At 38.3% G+C, this 24,534-nt stretch overlaps 1 protein-coding gene and 1 pseudogene across 5 annotated transcripts in view; one reads left to right on the top strand and one right to left on the bottom strand.

The window, feature by feature from the left end:
• Positions 1–672: 672 nt before the first annotated feature.
• LOC113667646 (meiosis-specific protein MEI4-like) overlaps positions 673–24,534 on the bottom strand; it is a 51,733-nt gene continuing 27,871 nt past the window's right edge. For 2 of the 5 annotated variants that reach the window (XM_089182002.1, XM_089182001.1), the window contains exons 3-11: positions 16,970–17,074; positions 14,218–14,296; positions 13,245–13,337; positions 12,905–12,997; positions 5,254–5,337; positions 2,119–2,222; positions 1,421–1,553; positions 1,033–1,149; positions 673–932 (exon numbers count right to left, since the gene is read on the bottom strand). In XM_089182002.1, the coding sequence (XP_089038128.1) occupies positions 769–932; positions 1,033–1,149; positions 1,421–1,553; positions 2,119–2,222; positions 5,254–5,337; positions 12,905–12,997; positions 13,245–13,337; positions 14,218–14,296; positions 16,970–17,074 (972 nt within the window). In that variant the 3' untranslated portion in view covers positions 673–768. The remainder of the gene's footprint in view (positions 933–1,032; positions 1,150–1,420; positions 1,554–2,118; positions 2,223–5,253; positions 5,338–12,904; positions 12,998–13,244; positions 13,338–14,217; positions 14,297–16,969; positions 17,075–24,534) is intronic. The other 3 variants (XM_089182003.1, XM_089182005.1, XM_089182006.1) reach the window with 3 other exon arrangements.
• LOC149039994 (uncharacterized) lies at positions 2,336–3,557 on the top strand (annotated as a pseudogene).

The raw sequence follows: 24,534 nt of genomic DNA, 5'->3' as shown, positions 1-24,534 counted from the left end.
GTTTTTATTAATTCATGAGCAATTAAAACACAACAAACTAAGGCAAAAAGTGGTGGTTTCTGAGGGCTTATACCATGCAATTAGCGCGCTTATCTCCATCTATAAGGGGAAGTGGCTCTTGACTTCCATATCATCTAACTGCAAATGTTGGATGTCATTAAAGCTCCAGACTCTTGCAAGAGTCAACAGCAACTGATATACCAGGAGAACGAGTGGCAACGCTATCTAATTAAATTTATTCATTTGCATGGGAACAAGACACTTAGAAACTACAACTCTACAGCTAAGGAGATTTGAGAATGTTGTATAGTTTGAAAGATATGACTTAGAAACCAAAGAGAATCAGGACGCAGTTTAACTTCGTAGTACCCTGCCTGATATTGACCTATTTACCTACACTTCTTTGAACAAATCACTAACGTTTCGCTAATGTTTCATAAAGACCTGGCCCAAAAGCCTTTTCCGTCAAAGTATTCCGCCCAGACTAATCAGAGTGTGGTTTGTTATTTGAACAGAGCAAACAAAAAGATTCTTAGAGCGTATGTGGAATTTAAAGGGAAATAGGTAATTAAAAGGCTACTGATAGCGTTACTGACTTGTGAAGCCTTTTAGAAGTTTAGGGATTTGGGCAACGGCATACTCTCATTTAAAGAGAAAATACAAACAACAAACTTCGCCTTAAATGAACGTTTATTCATAGTTGAATGAAAACAGAGGTAAAGGAACCACGCCACCGAGATTCTACTTTTAATTTAGTAGAAATAGCCATCAGTTTTTCCTTAAGTCTGAAAGCAACTTTTGTTCCTCTTGCTCTGAAAAAGAGGGATGTCTTGACAACAACAATAGCAATCTCCAGACGAAGTGGGCAAAGACTGGGAAGGCCTTCGAGACATGCCTAAGTGAACTATTAAGATTGTGATAGATAGAGGAAACTGTGGAGAGAAAAAAAATAAAATACAAAAATAAGCAAGTTTACCATTACGGAAAAAATAAATATTTCCAGTTTGATCATCACTGAGAATTAAGTAACACCTGTCTCAGAAAAAGTCTCCTTCTTCACAAAAGTTCCCCTCAGTATCTCCTCAAGAGCAAGAAGCACATGAAAAACATTCTGGTAGGTCATAACTTTGCCATGTAACTCACAATCTCCTGGAATTATAATTAGAAAATAGTTAATTTTAATTTAAGCAATTACAGAATGGACACATGATCCATGACAACACAATTTTGTATTCTTGCAATCTTTGCTATCATTCAGTCTCTGTTAATATTCCTCATAAGAAATTAACTCGGCTGGACGATCAGAAGTCATGGAATATTACTATTTCTCTTCGGACATTGGATGCATCACAGCGCTATTACACAATTACTTTAAAAAATATCATCGTTCATGTTGTGTTTAACTGACAAAAACACCCACCCTTAGCAACCACTTTAAGAGAGGAACCAACGTTCTGCACAGCCCATGCCAGTTTTGATAAACACAGGTCTCTCAAGGCAGGAGAGGATCCGAATGATACCAAGATTATTCTTATGTCATCAGATGTAAAACTCTGAAAGAGTATATGGAAAAGCAAGGTAAAAATCACTTCATCAAAGGCAATGCATAACTTACTTTTCTTATTTTTTAAAAATTTACTCCAAATTACACTCGAAATCATGTTATTACCTATACCTATATCAGATGAACAAAAAGTTTCCACATCCTAACAAGATCGGTTCAGAAATTAACAATTTGTTACGCAAATAAAAGGTAATCTAAAAAACCGTTCCAAAATAATGATGTCAAAGAGCGTTGTTATTTGCTGAATTATTTAAGCTCCAAAATCACCTTACTTCTTAACTACTTAAACATCTTTCCTTACAGCCTATTTAATTTTTAGCCTCTTCCACCTTATTTTACAAATATTTTGTAAGATAATGATTTAAAAGAACATTGTTATCTGCTTAATTATTTAAGCTCCAAAATCACCTCACTTATTAAATACTCAACCGTTATTCTTCTATCCTCTTTAGCCTTGTTAAGGCAATTATTCGTAATCAAGGTTTGTTTAAGAGCTACACTCAGGCACTTCAAAAGAACGAGAATTAGAATATAATATAAGTTGGTTAGGATACCAAAGGTACTCCTTGCCACTGAAGTAAGCATTTTATCAGAGAGTCCACGAGCTCCTCCATTCTAGGTGTAAACTCTGAATAGTCCTCCATTACCAGAGACATATCTGAAGATTTAGAAAGCCGGTTATCAATAAGGATTACTTGTATCACTTTATCTTTTCATTGTTAAGTACTATTGCTACAATATTATTACATATAGATAATCGCATGCTAATACATGGGGCTTCATTTCACCGATATGTGGACTCTAAGATATTGTCAGTACTAGGAAACTTATGAATTAAACGTTGGTTAAAGCTGGATGCATCATTAGACAAACAGCAACAAACAGGTAGTATATGTTGGCTTCATTACAGGAAGTAGACTAACAAAAAATACCTAGTCCTTCTGGTGGAAGTTATCAATTCGAATTAATGTATGAAATCCATTAACGAAAAAAGAGCCTAGAGTCCAAATTCCGTAGAAAATGTGTATTAAACGTGTTAAATGAACCACAACATTTGGCTAAAATAGAAACTCCAAAACTTTTTTTTAATTGCAAACAAAGGAGTACCAAATTTACTGGAACGAAAGCTCAAAAACAACCAACTAAATCGCCGAGAAAACAAGTCCTGTACAACGGTGTACGTGGACTCAAAACACGCCAATTTTGCTGCAAACGGCCAACGCCTCTGTGTCACGGATCCATCAACCTCATTCTGCTGTAACTGTGCGCATTCTGTTTGACAGTGGCAGCCAGCGGAGCTACATTTCCGAACGAGCGAAAGAAAAATTGGGTCTGTTCCCGAGGAGAAAAGAGAAGCTGCTCATCAAAACGTTTGAACAAGAAAACGAAGACTTAAGAGAGTGTGGCATTGTCAAATTCTGTGTCAGAGGCTCGAGTCAAAGTTCAGACGTTCAGATGACAGCTCATACCGTCCCTCTTATCTGTGGCCCTTTGACGAATCAAGCCGTACAGTTTGCTTAACAATCATAAAGTCATCTGGCAGACATGAAACTTGCAGATCAACCATCCGAAGACTGTGGTTTAGAAGTATGTGTCTTAATTGGCAACGATTTCTATTGGTCTTTCTTCACTGGAGACACGAAACGGGGGGAATCAGGATCTGTGGCGATGATGACGAGTCTTGAATGGGTGTTATCTAGTCCTTTGCCCCAAAAAACAGGTTCAGATACTGATGATCATTTAGTCACATGCCATACCTTGCGGCTAGACACCTCCTCATGTGACGACACTGTTACCGAAAAGAGAATTTACGATCCGCTGCTGGAACAAGTGAAAAATTCTGGGAGTTAGAAGCTATCGGTGTGTCAACACAAAAAAAGACAGTGCATAAGAAGTTCTTGGACACTATTCATTTTAACAACGGCTGCTATAAAGTCGCTCTTCCTTGAAAAGAACAGCACGCATTACTACCGGATAACTGTGCCCAAGCCGTTCCTCGTTTGGTTTCTGTTCTAAAACGTCTAAGAAAGAATCCTGGATTGTTTGAAGAGTACAATTGCACCATCGAAGAGCAATCTTCGCAAGGAATTATCTCCGATGTCAATTCCGACATACCAGTCAAAGTTGGTCACGTTCATTATTTACCCCATTATCCAGTTGTGCGCGAAGATAAACAGACGACTAAAGTAGCAGTATAACAACGTTCCCAATATTAACCAGTATTATTATATAGAGAGGATCTCCGTGTAAACCACTTTTTGTGAACCTGGTATCCTCAATAAAGATTATTTATATATTTTTAAATGTTCGTTTTACCATCCCCAAAACATCAGCTATATCAGGACGTACCTGATGCCGACCACCACTGAACTATTTGTTCATACGTTTGTGTCCTCAAAGTAGGATCACTGCAATGTTCTACTAACTACACCAGCACAGCACGTTTAGAACGCCGCAGTTCGCCTCATCACAATAACAAGAAAGCATATTACACTCATTCTATCCAATCTTCATTGGCTTCCAGTGAATCACTGTGGAATTTTCACTCATAACCTACAAGGCACTCAACAACTTGGCACCGTCGTATCTACGCGATATGCTTACACCCTGTACTCCATCGCCTCAATTACGTTCATCATCCAGACATCTTCTGTTTACTCTGTCGCACAACAAGAAAACACATCGCAAAATCCTTCTCTGTGGCAGTTCAAAAACTAAGGAATGCTTTGCCATGTGATATTGAAACAATTTGTGAGTGTCCTTTCTTAAGAAGGGAGTTAAAACGTTTCTTTTTAAAAGAGCCTTATGTAATTAGTCTTAGACGGTTTCTTTTTAGGAGTTTTAATTTAGATTTTCGCTGGTGTTGTAAAGTGCCTTTTAACATCAGTATACTGGTGCTATGTAAATCCTTTTTCTTATTATCATTCATTTTGCTTCTTTAAGTTTGAAATGATCTCCATAGCCTAATTTTATTGATCCAAATTTTCTGATGTGACGGACACAGCAGCGAAGAATGTCATACATCTTAATTTACAGGCTACTCAAACTAGATACCGCTGTTCTAGAAGGCCAACAGAAACAAGGGAAGGTGACACCATAGTATCCGACACTAAGCCAAAGGAGAAGCACAGCCTACCTGAATAAGTAACAACAGCTTTGTTAATGTAGACTCCCTACTGTCTATTCTTTGTTTAAGAGGAATCAATCATAAAGCGGTTGATGACATTCAAATATGTTTTTACTGTAATTAAAATGTAATTACACGAAAGAAAAGCTTAGGATTGTCCGAGGGTGCATGGAAGAAAACACGTGACTCAAAATTCCTCTATTTTATAATCAAAGCAGAGGAAATTAACTACAATTTTTTTTTTCAATGACTTCCTTCTCATTCATAAAGGACCTTTAGGAGTTCCACGGTGAAGCAAGAACAGATGGCAGAGGAGTACCTTAGGTATTCAGTGGAATATTTCAAGAAGCAGCTCTTCTATGATCCACAGCAGAACAAGTGGCATTAGTAAAGTCCGCAAGTAAACGCTGTGAAATGAAAGCAGCTATTCTTGATAATTTATCTACCCAGTGCTGGCTACAGGGTATGTTTAAAAACCTTTTTCCAAATACCAGATACTCCAAAATCTTAACTCCATATTCCCCCTCTTTAAACATGTATTAGTTCTGAAAATCCTGGTTACCTTGAATTTTCCTAATGCAAGCAAGGTACATCCCTTTTGGAAATGGCAACGAAGGCTCTCCATCTTGAATTACCATGGTTAGATCTGCCGAGAAATGGTATACACATGTGCTTTAAATCAAGAATTTATAAGTTGGTATGCTCAATAACTATATTGTGAAGGTTGCATATATCCTAGCGCTAAAATGATAGTTGAAGCGGAAAGTGCTTTAAAACATGGCTGCTTATGACTATGCCTATATGGCACTCTACCACCATAAATCCTTTCATGCATTTACTTCTCACAAATCAACAATACAAGAAATGGGGACAAGAATTGCATGATGTTCATTATTTTGAGTTTACACTTGCAGTCTAAGTCTTGGCAGTCTAAAGCACACATTGTGTCGCACTTGCCGATGGAGAAGGGCGCAGCCTCAACCATCTATAATGGCAGATTTATCGAAGCCGCGACTTGGATATTCCATGCGCCTCTTTGCATATACCAGTGAGGTTTATTTCGAATCAAGCATTTTAAAGCGTGAAGCGAAACGGAAAAACCTGCTCTACATAGAGAAATTACCCACAACCTGGAAACTGATGCTTACCTTATGACAATGCAAAGAATAGTAACAGGAGGGAGGGACCAGCCAAAGTTTGATCGGAAAACGGAATAAACTTTGTTGGAGCAGAGATAGAGAGAGAAAGAGATATGAGGCGCTTAAGGGTTTGAACAAGGAGAGAGTAATTGATGAGATAGCACAGCACGGAATACAATTGCACTTCAACCACATGCTGCACCCCATTTTGGTATGGTTAGCCAAATGTTGCAAAATTCAACAACTTGCAAATTTATATTCAGCAACTTATATTTATATTCGACAATATATATTTTTATTCCACAATTTATAGTTTTTTTTAAGCATTTTATTTCATATTCAACCAAAGTTATTTTCATTCAACAACAATATTTGTTCAACTTCAATAGCTATATTTAATTTTAATTTACAAAATTGATCGTTGTTGATCAACAAAAAGTTATTCAACTTCTACCATGCCTAGTTATTTAATAACATACCTTCATTTGTGAAGTGTTTGAAAGTTCCCGGACATTCAAAATATCTTCATTCAACAAATTCTCCATCCCGTCCCCAGTTAAATACGCTATATTACGGACCCAGTCCCCGATCATAACGCTCATGAATAGAGATGGAATCTTTTCCCGCCACTGCCACCCCGATTCCTTCTTCTTAGCCTTCTTTTCAAAAGGGAAAAAAAAGAGGCCTGCAGCTGCACCAAATCATCCATGCCGCCTCAAACAAAAAGAAACAAATGAAACGAGTTCCGCCCAAAAGCTGTTCATCTCCTCGACAAGCCGGGAGATCTCGATGAAAATGACTTTGTTCCTGATTACGCAGCTACCGACAACATGATTCTACTGAAAGGATATTTTGAGCTGGGAATAGGCCAGTCGGAAAGCGAAATCAGAGAGAGCATAACAGAGATACTGAAGAAGCGATTCCCTTTCGTAAGACCAGACTATTTCTGCTAATTCATTCAAGGCTAATGGCTGACACTGGTGATGATGAACTGGGAGAGCTAGCCAAGAATGGTGAAGTAATTAATCTGAAGGCTAATTGTGGAGACAAGTGTTTTGCGGGTAAAATTTACATTAATACATTTGAAATATTTGCTCTGTCACGCATGTCACCCCTGCCATTGCAAAAACTATATTATTCATTCTTTTGATTACGAGATACCAAAAGCTATGCGGAAATCTCCAGGTGTCCTGTTACATATGCTAAGAGATTATACCGCTATCAAAGAAGGACTTGAGCCTAATGGGAACTGTTTACGGGATGGTTATACAGTAGCTGTGATATATCAGAAAATTTTCCAAGATGGTACATGTATGACAGTTATATATCATTAAATGATTATAATGGGACCAGAAAGTAAATCTCAAGTAAGTCACGTCATTTAATAGTCATTCACATTAAGAATATATGGTTACAAACTAAATTTGCTGCCAACTTTATTCAGTTGATTGGTTTGAAGCCAGTTAAGTGCCTTCTTATTTTTTTGCTACAATTGAAGAGAATTGTATTGCATTCTGTTTGGACATTGATGTTAATGTCAGATTTTATCTCAGATGTCTATAAAAGGGAAACTAATCCAATCAATAGTTTTGTATGAGGTCATTTCAAAACGAAAAATGGTGTTGGATCAGCTGAAAAAGGGACTGATTACCCATGCTGTCCTTGATGTAATGTCAGAGCACCCATATCTGTTTGAGTGTGTTCACCTTAAAACCCGTTGAGCTGACACCAGCCACAGTTAAAGAGTGTTTCAAATATCCAGATGGATTGTGTGACCAATAACAAGAAACCAAGATGATGATAACCAGATTTGTTGACCAGTCATCAAGTGCCAGGTTGATGCAATTCATGCAGTACTGCACTAGAAGTAAGATGATGCCTTCAGTACAGAACTTTGCGATAAATGCAAATTTTCATAGTGGAAATTACATCTCTTCATCAACAACTTAAACGATATGCGGAAAACATGGCAAGCTATAAATGTGCTACTCAATCGTCGGCAAAGAAACCTTAAGCCAATCAATAAACTTAAGGATCCACAAAGCAATAATAGTGTTATCAATGACCCATTGCGTATACCTAACATTGTAAATAAGTATTTCTCATCTGTTGGTAATAACTTAGCAACCAAACTGCCTGAAGCTAAGCATCCTTGTACGGACTATCTCTGTAACTCCAAATCACCTGACACCTCATTCTATCTCAAACCTGTTACTCCACATGAAGTGAAGCTTGAAATTTTATCCATACCGAACAATAAGTCATCTGGCCTTTATTCTTGTCCTACACAACTTCTTAAACGCTCTTGTGACATAATATCCCCTGTCCTTGCAAATTTTCTCAACAAGTCTGTCAGTCTAGGGGCATACCCCTCTAAACTGATTATGTTTAAAGTTATACCGTCTACAAAGCTGATGATGAAACAGATGCCTGCAATTATAGACCGATTTCATTACTGAAAAACTTCAACAGGATTTGTAAGAAAATTATGTACAACAGAATGAAAGTTTCCATACAAAAACACCAACAAGTATCCTCCTCCCAAGATGGTTTTCGCCAAGCACATTCAACTGAACATGCTATACTTGACATGGTGGAATCCATCCGTACCAATATGGATAAAAGACTTTTTTCTTGTGGGGTGTTCATCGACCTTAAGAAAGCTTTTGACACGGTGGACCATAAAATATTACTTGATAAACTTAATTATTACGGCTTTCGAGGAATTGTCAATCAGTGGTTTTCCTCGTATTTAACATATCGTACTCAAACGACTGAGATTAACTCTCATATTTCGGATAAAGAAGTAGTTAGCTGTGGTGTACCCCAAGGGTCCGTTTTAGGGCCGCTCCTCTTTTTGCTATATGTCGGTGATATTCAGTATTGCTCCAGGAAACTTAAATTTTTTCTTTTTGCAGATGATACTAATGTCCTATACTCTCACGAAAATCTCAAGACATAGGAATTAATTGTAAATATTGAATTGAACAACCTATTCAATTGGCTAACCGCAAATAAACTTACACTTAATAGAAAGAAATCAATCTTTGTTATTTTCCGCCCATACCGAAGAAGACTTAATTACCTGTCACAACATAATATTTTTGACAATGAAGAAACTAAGAATGTTACCCTTGAACGTAAGAATTGCATCAAATATCTTGGGTTATTGATTGATGAAAATCTAAGTTGGAAAAACCATATCCATACTCTTACAACAAAAATAAGTAAAAAAACTGTGGGTCTAATTGCGAAGTTATAAGTCCCTCATTGCAGCTTCTATAACGTATGGATTAACCTCTTGGGGAGCTGCATCTAAGATCTTGTTAAATAATATTCTTCAAAAACGTGTACTCCGTCTTATTCACTTTGCTCCAGTAAGGGAGCATGCAATACCCCTTTTCTTGAAAGCAAAGCTTCTACCGCTAGAATTCCAATATTATGAAAAAATTGCTAATTTAATGTACGACATCAAAACTAGTTCTGCACCGATAAATATTTCGAATTTGTTCTCTAGAATTACCAGCGTTCACTCTTACAGCACACGCATATCAACGTTTGAGCATTTTTATACCAAAAAAATCTGCACTTGATGTTCAAAGTAAGGCCTTTTCACGTGTTGGCCTTAAAATCTGGAATTGGATACGAACTAGTCTCAAAAACTCATCCAAGAACTCTTTTAAAAAATCCATTAGAACAAAATTAATCGAAATTCTAGAAACTGAAAACTCCTATGTCGACAAAGATACTCTAATTAATAAGATGAAAGATTAATTACTAACTGTAATTATGTTTAGTCTGTAGTTTTCCTCTTTACACATTATCCTAATACCTAGTGTTTGTAAGCACGAAGATTAATGTCTACATGTTGTAATTGTATGTGAATATTTATTGTAAAAAATTGTGTAAAATTATTTGTCAACTGTCTGGCTTGCCGCGATTAGCTCTTCGCTATTTGCAAGCCAAGCCAGCCTAGTGGTAACCATCTGATGTGAACAAACAAAAACTTGTGGGAATTGTGAACAATTTCCACGCTATTTCAAATTAAAAAAAAAGATTTTCGAAAGGCCTTCGACATGGTAGAGCATCAAAATCCTGCTTATGAAGCTCGGGGCTTATGGTGTGGCTAATATCCCGTTATCGTGGTTCCAATCCGATTTAATGAATAGGCAACAAGTTGTCTCTATTGTTGGGAGTGACTCTGAATCTGTTGTGATGGAGCATGGCGTCCCTCAGGGAAGTATTCTGGGCCAGTTGCTGTTCATTCTTTTTACCAACGACTTGCTTCTACGTTTTATCTTCTCAAACAGATATATTCCAGATGATACCAATTTAAAATCATTTGCTAACTATAAAGACACCGCAAAGTTCCACGATTTGCTGAATACATCTGTATCTGGGGTCACCAAATGGGCCAATAACCAACAAGCTACCTCGTAACATAGACAAAACGAAAACGTTAATTGATACCGGCAAACTTCTCAGCTCGAAGATGGACAGAAACGTGTTATTTAACAGCATGAGTTCACATAATTATGTCCCAAATGCCAACTTGCTAGGTTTAAAACTTGATAGCGCACTGTCTTGCTCTTCTCATGTAGAAAATGTTTCTAAAATATTTTCTCAAAGCATCGGCATATTAAGAAAATTCGGAGTATACTTTCCCATGAAGCAACGACGTTTCTATTGTGAAAGCATGATAAGACCCGTATTGAATTATGTAGCTGTTGTTTGGACCAATGATAAAAACGACCTGTTAGGTAGAGTGCTGAAATAACCGAAATGTGTAGCTAGACTTATTATGGATGCTAATTCTAAGGCCTCTTCTGCCAGATTATTTGATCATTAACTTGGTTACCTTTTTACGAGGGGGCTAAAATTTTCAAATGTCTAATCGCATTTAAGAGACTACGGGGAGAATCGCCTGAGTATATTACTTGCCTTTAAACACGTAATAGTGATCTTCGCTCTCGTAATACTAGGTATACAAAATATAACTTGGTATACCCAAAGTTTAAACGTAAATTAGATGGCGGTAAAACTTTCATTGTTACCACATGTGAACTATGGAACAGTTTACCCATCAACTTACGACAAAAGACATCAGTACAAAGTTTTAAAAAGGCCTTGAGGCAAATTTTTTTCTCACAAACCAACAGAGTTCGAATCATTTTATAGTTTAATAAGTTCCTTTTTATGGTTTCCTGACTCTGTCATTTAATCCTTGAGATCTTCTTTATTTTAGATTTTATTATAGGATTTTTATTTTTTTAGCTGTTCTTTTATTTCTATTATAATGTATTCATTTTTACTTATTGATATCTATATTTGTTTTAGTATTATTGTATGTATTGTATGAGGGCTACAAGTTTATTACCCTTTTGGCTATTAAGCGCTACACTCTTTAAATAAAGAGTTTACCTACTTACTATCGAAACACGTCTCGCCATAAATGCTTTATTCTCTGGTTAGGAGTGGAAGTTTCTAGAAGTGCAGAACCACGATCATGGCCTCGAAATGCAATCATGCGTTCCAACACCAACACGTTTCTCCTACATGGTCAGTTCGTATTCTAGAAGGCCACCGATACTTTTCAACACCCTGCATAAAAAGACCTTCAACGGTCTCTCTTCTGTTGTTTGTAGAACACTCACAAACAACTTAACGAGAGTAGCCATCTATACAACTATGTATAACAAAACCAAACGTAATCAAACTGTGATGGCCGTCAATATGTCACAAACTGTTAGGGCCAGGCACTGAATAGGCTCTGCTAGAAACCACCGTTGCCCATCTCAAACGGCAGATACACTGCTAGGTTAGCACAGTTTGGAGTATTCCTTAGTCCCAGTTCTGTCAATTTTCGGCACCAACTGTTGAACAAAACCCTTAAATTTCCAGCAACCTCAGTCAACTCTCCTTTGCACTCGTTTACAATCGGTACCACGTTTTCGACAAATTTCACTGCTGATTCAAAGCAATTAATCACCCTCTATAAATGGTAGGAAAATAATGTTTTATCCCTCTTCACAAACGTTTAACAAGCTTATAACATCCTCAAAATCTATAAATACATGGAAATGGAGAGGCCTTTCTTTATTAGGAAGAATTCAAAAAGTTAAAAAATTTGAAATCCTTAAAATCTTTTATAAATCAGCTGTTAAACTGATTTCTTAGGATCTGATTAAAGAGGCTAAAGCTACTCTTTATAGTTTCATTTTGAATGGGAAAGATAAAGTCAAGCGTGATGCATTAATATCCTCCATTAAAAAGACGGACTAAGAATGTTAGATGTTGGATTTCTGATAAAAGCAGAGTAACTTGTATTAAAACACTTTTGCAAGACTATGCAAGTTCCTGGCGTAAAAAAAAACGTCAAATTTTAACATATTTAACTCATATACTGATTGAATGGAATCCCCTGAAATCCCGTACACTATTTGCTATGTTGCCTCGAACGCAACACCAGAGACGCCGAAGGTTTGCTCAACACCACCGTGTACCAATACGCTAATATAACCCAGCACGACAAACACTCCTCGAGTTAGCCAGCAACGACCAAAGTTTTAACTCCTTTGAAGACAACGCTATCTTCTTGTTTCTGGTCAAAGCTCAAGAGACTTATTAAAAACCTATCTCAAGCTAAACGACAGCACTGAACTTTTCTGAACATTTGGACACTAGTTCCGAGAACAGACAAGACTTATAGTTTCTCATGTTTTAAATTTGCTTTTGTTTTTTTTTGTGGTGGCCTCTGAAACGATATTAGATTTCATTTATCATTTTGTTAAGATTGGATACTGTATCTCATCCCAAAAAGGGGAAATGTTACATTAATGAACTCTGTACGTTCATGTCGCATGCTCGCGCTTAGATTTGATAATTCAAGAACTTAAATGTGAACCTCTAAATTGCTTATTCCAGTGGTTTCCAAAAAATTGTGCAAGTCATCAAGAATGTTTATACAAGGACTAGTTATTACATGACATGATGAAACGTGTGACACATGTCAGGAATAATGGTTAAAGTCATATTGTATTCAAGACACAGAAACAACGCTTCAGCTACACTCACATTCAATCGTACCGAGAAGAGTGTTCCACAAAAGAATGGATTCTTCCTTTAGTGACCAAGAAGGATTTTCTACACTCTTGCGCTGCAAAATAACTATTCAATACGAAAAAGATAGATGTGACACTCAACAAAAAGTTTTGCAGATTTCAAATTGCTAACAAACAAATGAAGTGGTTTATAGGTTGCTTTTAATCATCTCTGACAGTTAATTGTTGTTCACCACTCAAGGGAAATATACAAATGCTGGAAATGGCATAGTAAGATAACAGAATCCGAATGTTACAGCCATAGAATGGTACCTCTTCACTATGTTGTCATGATTATTAATCTATTATCATACCGTTCTTCATCATATACATGTATCTTTCATGCGTTTGGAATTTGCTTAAGGAAACGCATTCTTCTCTGAATGTTGCTATATCTGCATCTGCAACTAAAATTAGACAATGCAAGATACAGTAATGTAGTAGTAGTAATGTAAAGTAATAAGTAATGTAGGGGGAATATGGCCAAGTGGTGCAAGCACTTGACTCTACATTACAAGTCCCACGTTCATGTCTTGAAAATGAAAAGAATTGAGCAACTCTCTTTTTTCTCCTGTTACTGTTTAAGCAATAAACAGCACCAGAAGAGAACAAGCAAAACAAGAGAAAAAAAGAGATGACTGAGCAATGACAAACACTTGGAGCTTAAGTAGGAAAATTACCTTCCTTGAGCTATCATAACAGTAATAAACTATAGCCAATCCTTGCAGTCTGCATAAGGTGGTTCTTGCAGATTAAAGTTACGAAGACAATATTTGGTTTTGGGTTGTTTTGTTTTTTCCTAAGCTACAATTGTCATAATTGAGCTCATGAGGGAACCGTTTCTTTCATGCGGTGGAACGAGTTGCAGCTTTCCAATCTTGGGCTACGTTAATAATACCAGTTTGCAAGTCCTGGAGGAGACAGTGAATGTTTTTCAATTTAACTTGAATTGTGCCGCTCAAACTAATTTCCCTCGGCCAAATTAATACATTGTCAGCCTGTCTACACCATGTGGTAATCACTGAAGCAATCTCTCAAATACCTACTAAATAAGCGGTCCAGCAATGTGCAAAGGACAGCAAATGACTAGCTGATTGACCCTCTTCAATGCAAAAAATCAAAATATGGCTTGGGCCAGCGCTTCCTATTTAGGTAGGTTCCATCATGGCCAATTTTGACGAACACAACTATCAAAGGGCTTTAAAAAGAAACATTTTCCGTGCAAAACTGATTATGAACAACATTTGACTCTATTAGCAATAATTACAACATTACAAACAGTCCTACCCAAATCCATATCTAGTGGTAAAATTTTTGACATCCATTCCTGCTGACACTCAAGCAACTTCTCCTGCTGCTTCAGTACCTTGAATCATAAACATTAAACCACTGGCAAAATTTTTGACATCACAAGAATAATGAAGTGCACCCGCGAGTTTCACAAGGGAAAGGCTTTTACTTGGTGTAGAAGACACAATATACATCACAATAAAGTTTCATCACAACCGGGAATACGAAAGCAATGAAAACAATAGTGTGACGTATACTATGTCTTCTACACCAAGTAAGAGCCGGAAAGTGAGCATTACAGTCTTGTGGCGACCGTTTCGTTTCTGGTTTCCTTATAACCGGTCACGCGAAATTTTCCCTAAGGAATCACACGTGTTTTGACTTTCGTTTTGCACTTTGCAGTTTGTGGTTTGGTAGTTCTCAGTCCAAATGGTTCTTTGACGTGCCCCTTGGCAAGTTGGCAAGATCAGTTCCTGTTTGTCGACCATTTTACACGTTGGCAAGGTGAGTAAACGTTTTGGTACCTTATTATACATTAGCTGACGGCAGCTAGAAGTCTTCATTTGTCAATTTGTCTCAATACAGGTCAAATCATTCATAACGGTTGCTCGAGCGATTGCAAAACAAGAGGCTGTACATGAATATTTAGAAGTGTAAGTACAAAATCTCACAGGCAGAGTTCATGGGATACCCACTGTCTACACGTGGTATTGACCCAATGGCTGATGGTAGTCCAATTGAATTAGGAGCTATTCTGGCTCAAGAGCATGCTGGCATTTTCAGGCAAGTTATCGTGCAAGTCGAAGTCTAACACCACATGAAAGAAGATATCCCCAGACAGAGAGGAAAGCACTGGCGCTTGTTTGGCCTGTGAGGTGGAAACATTTTAAGCTTGAATTGACTATAAGCCTTTAGAAGTGATCTACTCAAGTAAATTGTACCCCTCTGTGGGGATTGACCTTCGACTCTATGACATTACTGTCAGGTATTTACCGGGTTCACAGAATATAGTCACGCTCAATTAAGTGAGTATGGCAGAAGAATACATTAGATATGTTGCAGATAATGCAGCCCTAACAATCTTACCGATTCGAAAATTGAGAAAGCATCTGCTGTGGATGTGGAAAATTCAATGCTGCAGAAGTGTGGTCACATCAGTGACTGGATTGTTAGTAAATCAGTTTTCAAAGCAGTAAGGAATAAGTTGACGGAGCTAGGTATGCTGGTTTTTGAGAGGAACAAGACTAGTCATTCCTAGGACACTCTGCAACCGAGCCTTGAATCTTGTACATGACCGGCAAGCAGAGGAGCAAAATATCTTCCCATATTAAACATCAAACCATCTATTAATAAGCATGCAAAAACGTCAGTATGCACATTAGTTGAGAGCACATCAATTGATCCCAAACGGTGCAAAAAGGTGAAAATGAGTGCAAATAAAGTTGAAATTGAGAGCAGAAAGTTGAAATCAAATCGCTTGACAGGAGAGTTGCGAGAGTAAAACAAAACGGCGGACAGATTACGAGAAAGTAACGATTTAAAACAAAAGTTTGATGAATAATTAAGAAAACTCAACAAAGTAAAAGCCACTGGCTAAAAGTCTGGGGTTTCAAAAAACGGCTATACGAAAAGTATCAAAAAGCACGAACTGGAGGACCTTGATAAAATTCTCGAGGCGTTTTACACAAAAGTTCGTAAAAAAGACGGGGAAGATTACAAGCCTAATAGCCTTCGTGTCGTAGTTCCTGAAATTGACCGATACCTCACAGAAAAGGAGTGCAAACACTCAATTATTCCTGACTAAGAGTGAGAAAAAAAGAAGCCGGGAAAGGGAAGTCTGTAAACACTCGTCCAAACACTGGTGGTCCGTGACCCAATATTTTGGTCTTCGAGGTCGGCAGAAACACCACTCTATGACGGCTGAGGATTTCTCCCTTGGATTGGATGAAAACAACACTACGTCAAAGTCATCAATAACCCCCAAAAAAACACGCCGGTCCAGACTGTTCCCGAAGCGTAGAAGCTTCCTTCTCTAGACGAGAGGTGTCCCATCATAATTTTTAAAGAGGAGTAGTCCTCCCGAAATGCGCACAACCGGTCCACTTTATCTGTCTTGTATGTTAAGTTTGGTGAGGGCAGCAGCCCATAGGAGTAAACAAATCAACCACATGATGAAGTCCGCACATCAGCCTAACTAGAAACATCGACAACCAGCTGACCCGAGAAAACAGCTCTACTTCGTTCGATTCACTTTCAACATGAGAAACACAGCAGCTTCTGAAAAGCCACAGCCAGTTACATCGTACGAGAAGAAGAGTATTTCTAAGTGACTCATACTTCGAAAAGCTTCAAGTTTTAAACATGTTGATCAATTTCGTTTCAACAAGAACCAACTTCAAACATTGACAAGTTGAGTTCATAAAATAAACATGTTTTGACTGTCTTTTCAAACCTCTTTTCTCTTAAAGATCCACAAAATGAAAAAGCTTTGAACGATACATGCTACAAGAACTTGACGTTTGTTCAGTGGTAAGATATTTTTGGTCTTTAAGTTTCCAAAATTGCAATAATGTTAATGTAGGCGACACCAGTGAGCCATGACACGAAAATAAACGCGACAAAAGAGAGCAGGATAAATCATTTGATTACCTTTAACAGTAAAGCGGTATTTATTACCCCATACTACCGAAGTCTGCGTTCAATTTTTCTTCATTGAAAATAACAGCAATAAAATCAGTTTATGTTTTACCTTCTTGTTCCAATTGCTATCCTGCAACTGCAGTTGCTCTAAAAGTCCACTGACATATGGTTTCACTCTCAAATCATTGGGCTTTCTTTTGATCACTGTGACAGCCTGCAAGACACAATTTCACAAGAGTACCTAGTTGCGCACCAACACAAAGAAATACCAAACAAGCAAGGAAAGACAACAAGTAAACAGAAGAAAACAATCTCTTATTGTGCGATTTAGACGCTATTAAATGTAGTATTTTGTACCTGTAGTTTGCATATGGCAGAACGAAACAATGTGCTGAGCCGGGGCTGGTTTAAGATTTGTATAAGTGTGTCCGGGATGTAAACAGTCGCATTGAAATTTCACTTTCGACTAGTCATACTATTAAATGATTCCACTAAAATGTTTTTAAGGCTCAAAGGCATTTCAGCCTCTAAACGTACGAGGATAGATGAGAGCCACAGTATAAAAGGAGTTGGCGGTACCAAATCAGTTTTTCAAAACTGATCTCGTAACAAGCCAACTTCATACTACTTTACATATACTGAATTCATTTACTGGTTTCATTTACCAGCTTAATATACTGGCTTCATATATTAGATGCATAATTTTGATATAAACTATATATTTTTTAAAATTTAAAGTGCGTTTGATTTTACCTAGACACTTTTGGAATCCTGAAATAAAGATAGATGACATCTTCTCCATTTAACCAATATTTAATAACTCAAAAAGTAAAGAAAGGTTAATGCATCACCACCATGGCCACAGCTGCGTCGTGACATCACATCTTTTCAGATTTTGTACTGACCGTAACCATAACGTGTCATTCTGTCTTAAAGAATATGACACTTATTGGCAAGCATGATATTTTTTTCATTTCATAACTTCCAATCTGATGATTTTGACTTCTTATTGCTTTCATTTCATGATACAATTGTTTGTTAATTGATAATACATTTTTATAGTCTTTATGTTTGATGTTCTTTTTAACAACATTTTCCTTGACTCCTTTTGCTTCCTCTCTTTTCTCTTATAGAGAAAATCATACATTAAGGTCTTAGAAAGATCAAGAATACACACTGTTGTGTATTCTCATGTGAGCAGTGAAGTCTTCAATAAATTTAATAGCAGTTCATAAGATCAAAGAAACACTAACTCTCACTGGGCCGGCATGTTCGCTTTCTTATATTTTCCATGGTCTTACCAAATACTGAGTTATTCATTAGTTTCAATAAGTCTTTTCAACTGGATTTTTAGCATTAGTTCTTTTCCAAAATTGAAATCTATTGTGACCAACGCACCAGCAATAAATTTAAGAGGAGTTTAATTTTTGATGAGACCATCGAACTCTCCTATTTATACCCCATTGCCAGTGGTTTCTAAGTAAAGTAATTACGAACATAATACATCAAGAACGGAACGACTAATTACAAGATTGGAAATAACAAGAAATACGTATAACATGGGCAATACTAATAACATAGGGAGCACGGGACACTAGACGAAAGAGCAATTTACCTGAGGATTTTGAAATAAGGCTGCATAAGAACGTACTTGCGATTGCTACTCGAGCCAACACCGTTATATTTGCATGATCCGCGCGAATTCAAACTGAAACGGATAACCGCGCGGACTGGGGCTAAGAGGGGGATTGGTTTCTACATCTATGTACTGTTTTAGCTATGGAGACTAATTGAATTCTAATACTCGATGAATCTCTTTAATTTTTAATCCTAAATCAAGAAATAATTGGAAATTTATATAATGTAATACGTGTAATACGTGTTTCTCTTTCTTCCTTAAGGTTGGATTTAATTTTTCAACTTGTCCGATAGCTAAATTATATTTAATTCTTATTTTCTCACAATAATTTGTTAACATGTTTTTGTCACTTTACTTTTTCAGGAGCGATGGATAATCATTATGAATATCATGAAATTCATTAGGATACTCAGGATCAACCTCTAATATCAATCCTTTTTCATTGTTGCTAGTATATTTTGCAGGATCTAGTTTGTGAATCTTTTTTTCAGTCATACATTTAAATTCCCCCAGTTGGTAAATATTGACTCATAGCCCAACCATAAAGGTTATTAGCGTCTAGATACATGATATACTTTGAGGGTGTACCCTCTTCATAATTTTTCATGTATTTATTATTAGCTTTTCCATATCAGTTAGCAATGTATGAAATACCACCTCTCATTCCTTTTTTAATGAACTAAAAAATGTCATCAATTCAAGTTTTATATCAGTCATTTTTAACATAGCAGCCTAAGACAAACCAAGATTAGTGAAATAGTGACATGGATCTAATTTGTAATATTGCATGAACGATGTCCGATTTTAGATATAAATCATGACAGTTGTAGCGGCACCCGTGTTCCGCCCTTTTTTACGTCATGTATGCGTCGCGGATTTCTGCTCATGCGCGCTAGTTTTGTTGTTATTGACCACGCGTCCGATGCTAGAGCCCGGAAAGGCCTAAGTTTTTACCTTTCTGCTTGCCGTTTTCCAGTTTTTCTGTGTCATAGTTTCTTACGCAACACAAATGTATTCGCGCATGCGCAGGAGGATGTCCTTCGTATGTTTGGGGTTCGAATAAAAAATGTCTGTTACGTTGCTTATCTGAACTTCGGCTGTGTCTCGACCCCAAGGACCTCCACCGTGCCATCAAGTGACCACACCACCGCACCCCAACACTCGATGAGGTCTTACCAAGGTTAAGTGACGCCAAATACTTCTCTATTGTTGACGCCCGCAGCGGCTACTGGAACATCCAACTCGACCACGAGAGCTCCTTGTACACCACCTTCAACTCACCTCATGGGCGATACAGATGCTTGAGGCTCCCGTTCGGCCTCATCTGTGCCCAGGACATCTTTCAGAAGAAGGTTGACGAGGCATTCGGTGATCTCCCTGGTGTCACAGGTATTGCCGACGACATAGTTATCTATGGGCGTGACCAGAGTGACCATGACGCTAACCTGAGAGCTGTCAAGGAACGAGCACGCGAAACTGGCCTCCGCTTCAACCCAGACAAGTGCAAGATAAGGTGTACTGAAATACCCTTCTTTGGAAATATTATCAGCGACAGCGGTCTCAGACCAGACCCACAGAAGACGGAAGCGATCCTTAACATGGATCCTTCAGCGAGCCTTGCTGACCTACAAACCTTTCTCGGCATGGTACAGTTTCTCAGTCGTTTTGTACCCAACCTAGCCTCCCTATCAGCTAACCTCTGGGATCTGACAAAGAGGAGCAGCGAATTCCAGTGGGGCCCAGAACACCAGTCAGCCGTCGACAAGGTCAAGGAGGCAGTCACTTCTACCAGCTCACTCCAGTACTTCGACAGTACGAAACCAGTCACCATCCAAGTTGATGCATCCACGCGTGGTCTTGGTGCGACTCTCTTTCAGGACAAAGGCCCTATTGAATACAGAAGCAAGCTTCTAACTGAAACTGAAACCCGTTATTCAAACATTGAAAGAGAAATGCTTGCTATTGTACATGGCCTTGAGAAGTTTCACTACTATGCATATGGCCGACATGTCACTGTGGAGACAGACCATAAGCCGTTAGAGGCGATTTTCAAGAAACATCTCTCGTCCTCTCCGCCACGTATCGCAAGAATGATGCTTAGGATTCAAAAGTATGATGTGGAAATTAAGTATGTTCCAGGAAAGAACGTTCCACTGGCTGACGCGCTGTCTAGAATTAACCCACTCCCAGGCGACACAATCGAAGGTCTTGATGTATCAGTCCATGAACTGCACCTTCACCTGAAATATTTAAGAATAGTTTCGTAATAAATATCTTTCAGGTCAAGTATTCCTTTGATTGTTCCCGGATTCTGTGAATTGCTTTCTGAGCGGCAAGTCGTACTGGGGGGCGTTGTTTATCGGTTATAGCTTCTTTGTCTTCCTTTTCAATACTTTGTGTATTGTTCTCGCTGGATACCTCCAATGGGTAAAGTTTCTCTATAGGTCTTAACAGTGTATTACCAGAACTTATTCTTAAAGATACAGATCTGACTAATCCGTCTTTCCCTTTATGTAAATCAGTAACGACACCTATTTTCCACTGATTACGTGGCATATTATCATGTATGAGAACAACGTCTCCTATAGAAACTGTGGTGTTGTTTGACACTTTCCTTTGATGAGCGTTATATTCACGTAGACTTGTCAGATACTCCTTTTGCCAACGTGTCCACAAAGCCAGTATCGTTTTCTCATGATATTTTGCTCTCTTTGTTAGTTCTTTTGTAGAAACATCAGGCAGAATATAGTCTGGATCTGATTCTTGGACGCTAACTCTTGTGTCTGGTAATGCCAGAAGACGGTGTCCACATAAGAAATGTGATGGGGTCAAAGGAGAGGCATCGTTAATATCCACGTAAGGGTATGTCAAGGGACGGCTGTTTAACACTGCCTCAACCTCAATGAGTATTGTGTTAAGTTCAATAATGTTTAGACAGGCTTCGCCTAGTTTTTTTGAGACATCTTTTTACTAGTCCAACAAGTCTTTCGTAGAATCCTCCCCATCACGGGGCTCGTTCTGTTATGAACTTCCATGTTATGTTATGGTTGGCGAGGAACTGTTGTGATGCATCTGGCTTGAGGACCTGATTTTTCATCGTTTGGAGTTCTTGAGCTCCAGCTTTAAAGGTTTTTGCGTTGTCAGAAATGATACATTCGGGAACTCCACGTCGACTGATAAATCTTCTGAATGCCCTAAGAAAGGCTTGGGTTGTCTGATCTTCTACTAACTCGAGGTGTACGGCTCGTATTGCGGCACAAGTGAACAGACAAACGTAAACTTTAGATGAAGTTCGATTTCCTTGGTCGCGAACATAAAGAGGACCTGCGTAATCGATGCCAGTAAATTGAAAGGCCTGTGATTGTAGAACTCTCGGTTTGGGTAGAGGTGGTGTAGGTACAGATCGAAATGGTGGTCCTTGGATTTTTCTGCATGTTGTGCACTTGGAGATGATTCTTTTAACCAACTGTCGACCTTGTGGAATCCAATATGTTTGTCTTAGCTGAGTTAATGTTTCACAAACTCCACCATGCATAACCGTCTTGTGCATAGATTGGACTATGAGTGAAGTCAAATAATTGTCTTTTGGCATGAGAATGGGAAACTTTGTATCGTGGGGTAGATCTGTGTACTGTTACCGTCCACGACAGCGAAGTAGGTCCTCATCGTCAAGATAAAGGTTGGGTTGTCGTACGATGGCAGGTTCTTTGAATTTATCCCCGTTCTTTAGGTATGATATTTCTTTTTGATAAGTTATTTGTTGAGTTGCTTTTAGTAACAAGTTTCTGGCTTCCAGCATTTCTTTTGTGGTGAGAATGTTATCATTATACGCTTCAGGTGTTTTCCACTTTCTTGCAAAGAGGACAAGAAGGGCAGTAATTCTGACTACACGTGTTAGGGTGCTGTATTTTGTTAACTCAATGATGTTCAGTATGTTGGGATTTTCTTTAATATCTGCCATAATTGTAACTGCCAATTGTGGGTTCTCGTACTCTCGGTTCTCGTGGGGATTGATGATGGTTCGGGTTGTGGAGGCCATGTGTCCTCTGGGTTTCTCAGCCATGGAGGCCCTTGAAACCATAGTTGTTTCTTCTCGTTGAACATTTTGGTATCAAGTCCCCGAGTCAACAAGTCGGCTGGATTCATCGATGTTGGGCAAAATCGCCATGTACTCGGGGATGTTATTTCTTTTATCTTGTGGACTCGTGTACTAACAAATGGTGGTAATTGTTTAGTAGACGATATCCACGATAATACTATTTGGGAATCACTCCAGTATGTGACTTCGCATTTGGTTTTTGTAAGTTGTAGTGTCTTGGTCAGATATTCAGATAACTGCGCTCCTAAGAGTGCTGCTAACAGTTCCAGTCGTGGAAGGGTCTGTGTTTTAATAGGTGCAACTTTGGTTTTAGCCATAACGAACGCAGTGTATACTTCAGCTCCTGATTTTCCTCTTAGGTAAGCCACTGCTCCGTAAGCTAGTTGGCTGCTGTCGCAAAATATATGAAGTTGCCGTGTAGAAATGTCTGTGAGGAAGTATGGTCTGGGTATTTCAATCGACGTCAAATTGCTGATATCGCTGATCCAGTTTAGCCATTGGTTCTCATGATCGCTTGGGACATCCTCATCCCAGCTTAAGTTCTGTTTCCATAGATCTTGGATCATGATCTTTGCTTTGACTGTAATGGGTTCAACATATCCCAGGGGATCAAACAACTTTGATGCAAAGCTGATTGTGGATCTTTTAGCAAGTTTTGTGATAGCTTCCGATTTTTTGATCATGTTTTCGAGTGAAAGTGATAGCGTATCGTTCGTTGAGTTCCACGTGAGTCCTAGAATTTTTGTTGTTTGAGCTGCATGTGCATTATCATCTTGTGCTCTGCGATTTAAAGCGATTGAGTTAGAGGTCCACTGTCGTAAATTCATGCCTGCTTTTTGTAGATAATTTCGCGACAAAGAATAATATTCTAAGGCTTTATCGTGGCAATTAGTTCCTGTGACCACATTGTCCATATACATGTTCTCTGTTAAGTCTTTCATTATCCAGTTATCGTTTTCGTTAAGGTGATATCGTATTGTCGCGTTTAGTAGAAAGGGTGAGGGAGCTGCTCCAAATAGAACGCGGCAAAATCTGTAAGCTTCCAAATTGTCCGCACTGTTAACGGATTTGTTCGTACCTTTTAGCCATAAGAATCTAGTAGCGTCTCTGTCTTGGTTGTTTAGTTCGATTTGAAGGAAAGCGTTTTCTATGTCTGCCGTGAAGGCAACTCTGTGGGTCCTGAACTTTAATAGGATACCAGTTAGATCCTGCATTAGATTTGGACCTGTATGTAGACAGTCATTTAAACTCAATGCTTTTGATGACACTCTGGCAGATGCGTCATAAACTATTCTCATCTTAGTTGTCGAGCTATCCGTTTTAAAAACAGGAAAGTGCGGGATGTAATGTAAAATACCTTCGTGAAGATTGAGGTTCCTCACTTTCTCTATGAAACCGAGATTGACTTGCTCAAGGAGTTGTTCGTTGTATTTCTCAATAAGTCCTGGGTCCTTCTTGTTGAGGCTGTTTAGTAGACTGTTTAACCGTCTTTTGCTTAAAATGAAGTTTGTTGGTAGATCTTGTTTGTTTTGCTTCCATGGGAGTCTTACGTTGTATCTACCGGTCGCTTCGTTAAATCGGATGGTTTTCTGAAAGTCTGTTATGATATCGTCGTTTTTGTCGCTTTCTTCTGGTATCTTGCTGATTTCCCAGAACTTGGTTAATAGGTTATCGAGTTTTGACTCTTGTACTGGCGTTATTTCGATCCTTTGGCACAGTGTGTTTAAGTCGTTCTCGTGGTTGCTCTCGTTTTGAACGGGTCCGGACAGGAGCCATCCGAATTTGCTTTCTATAGCAATCAAGGCTTCGTTTTCAGTTTTGATTATTTTTCCAGTAATCAGCTGACCGTAATAGTCGTTTCCAATGATGATATCAACGTCAAGATTTTCTGGTGATTGCAGACGATCTGCAAGTTTGAGTCCTTTCAATGCAGGAG

This window comes from Pocillopora damicornis, chromosome 9, assembly GCF_964200805.1.
Source record: "Pocillopora damicornis chromosome 9, jaPocDami1.2, whole genome shotgun sequence".
Classification (NCBI taxonomy): domain Eukaryota; kingdom Metazoa; phylum Cnidaria; class Anthozoa; order Scleractinia; family Pocilloporidae; genus Pocillopora; species Pocillopora damicornis.
This window is presented reverse-complemented; position numbering and strand designations above follow the sequence as displayed.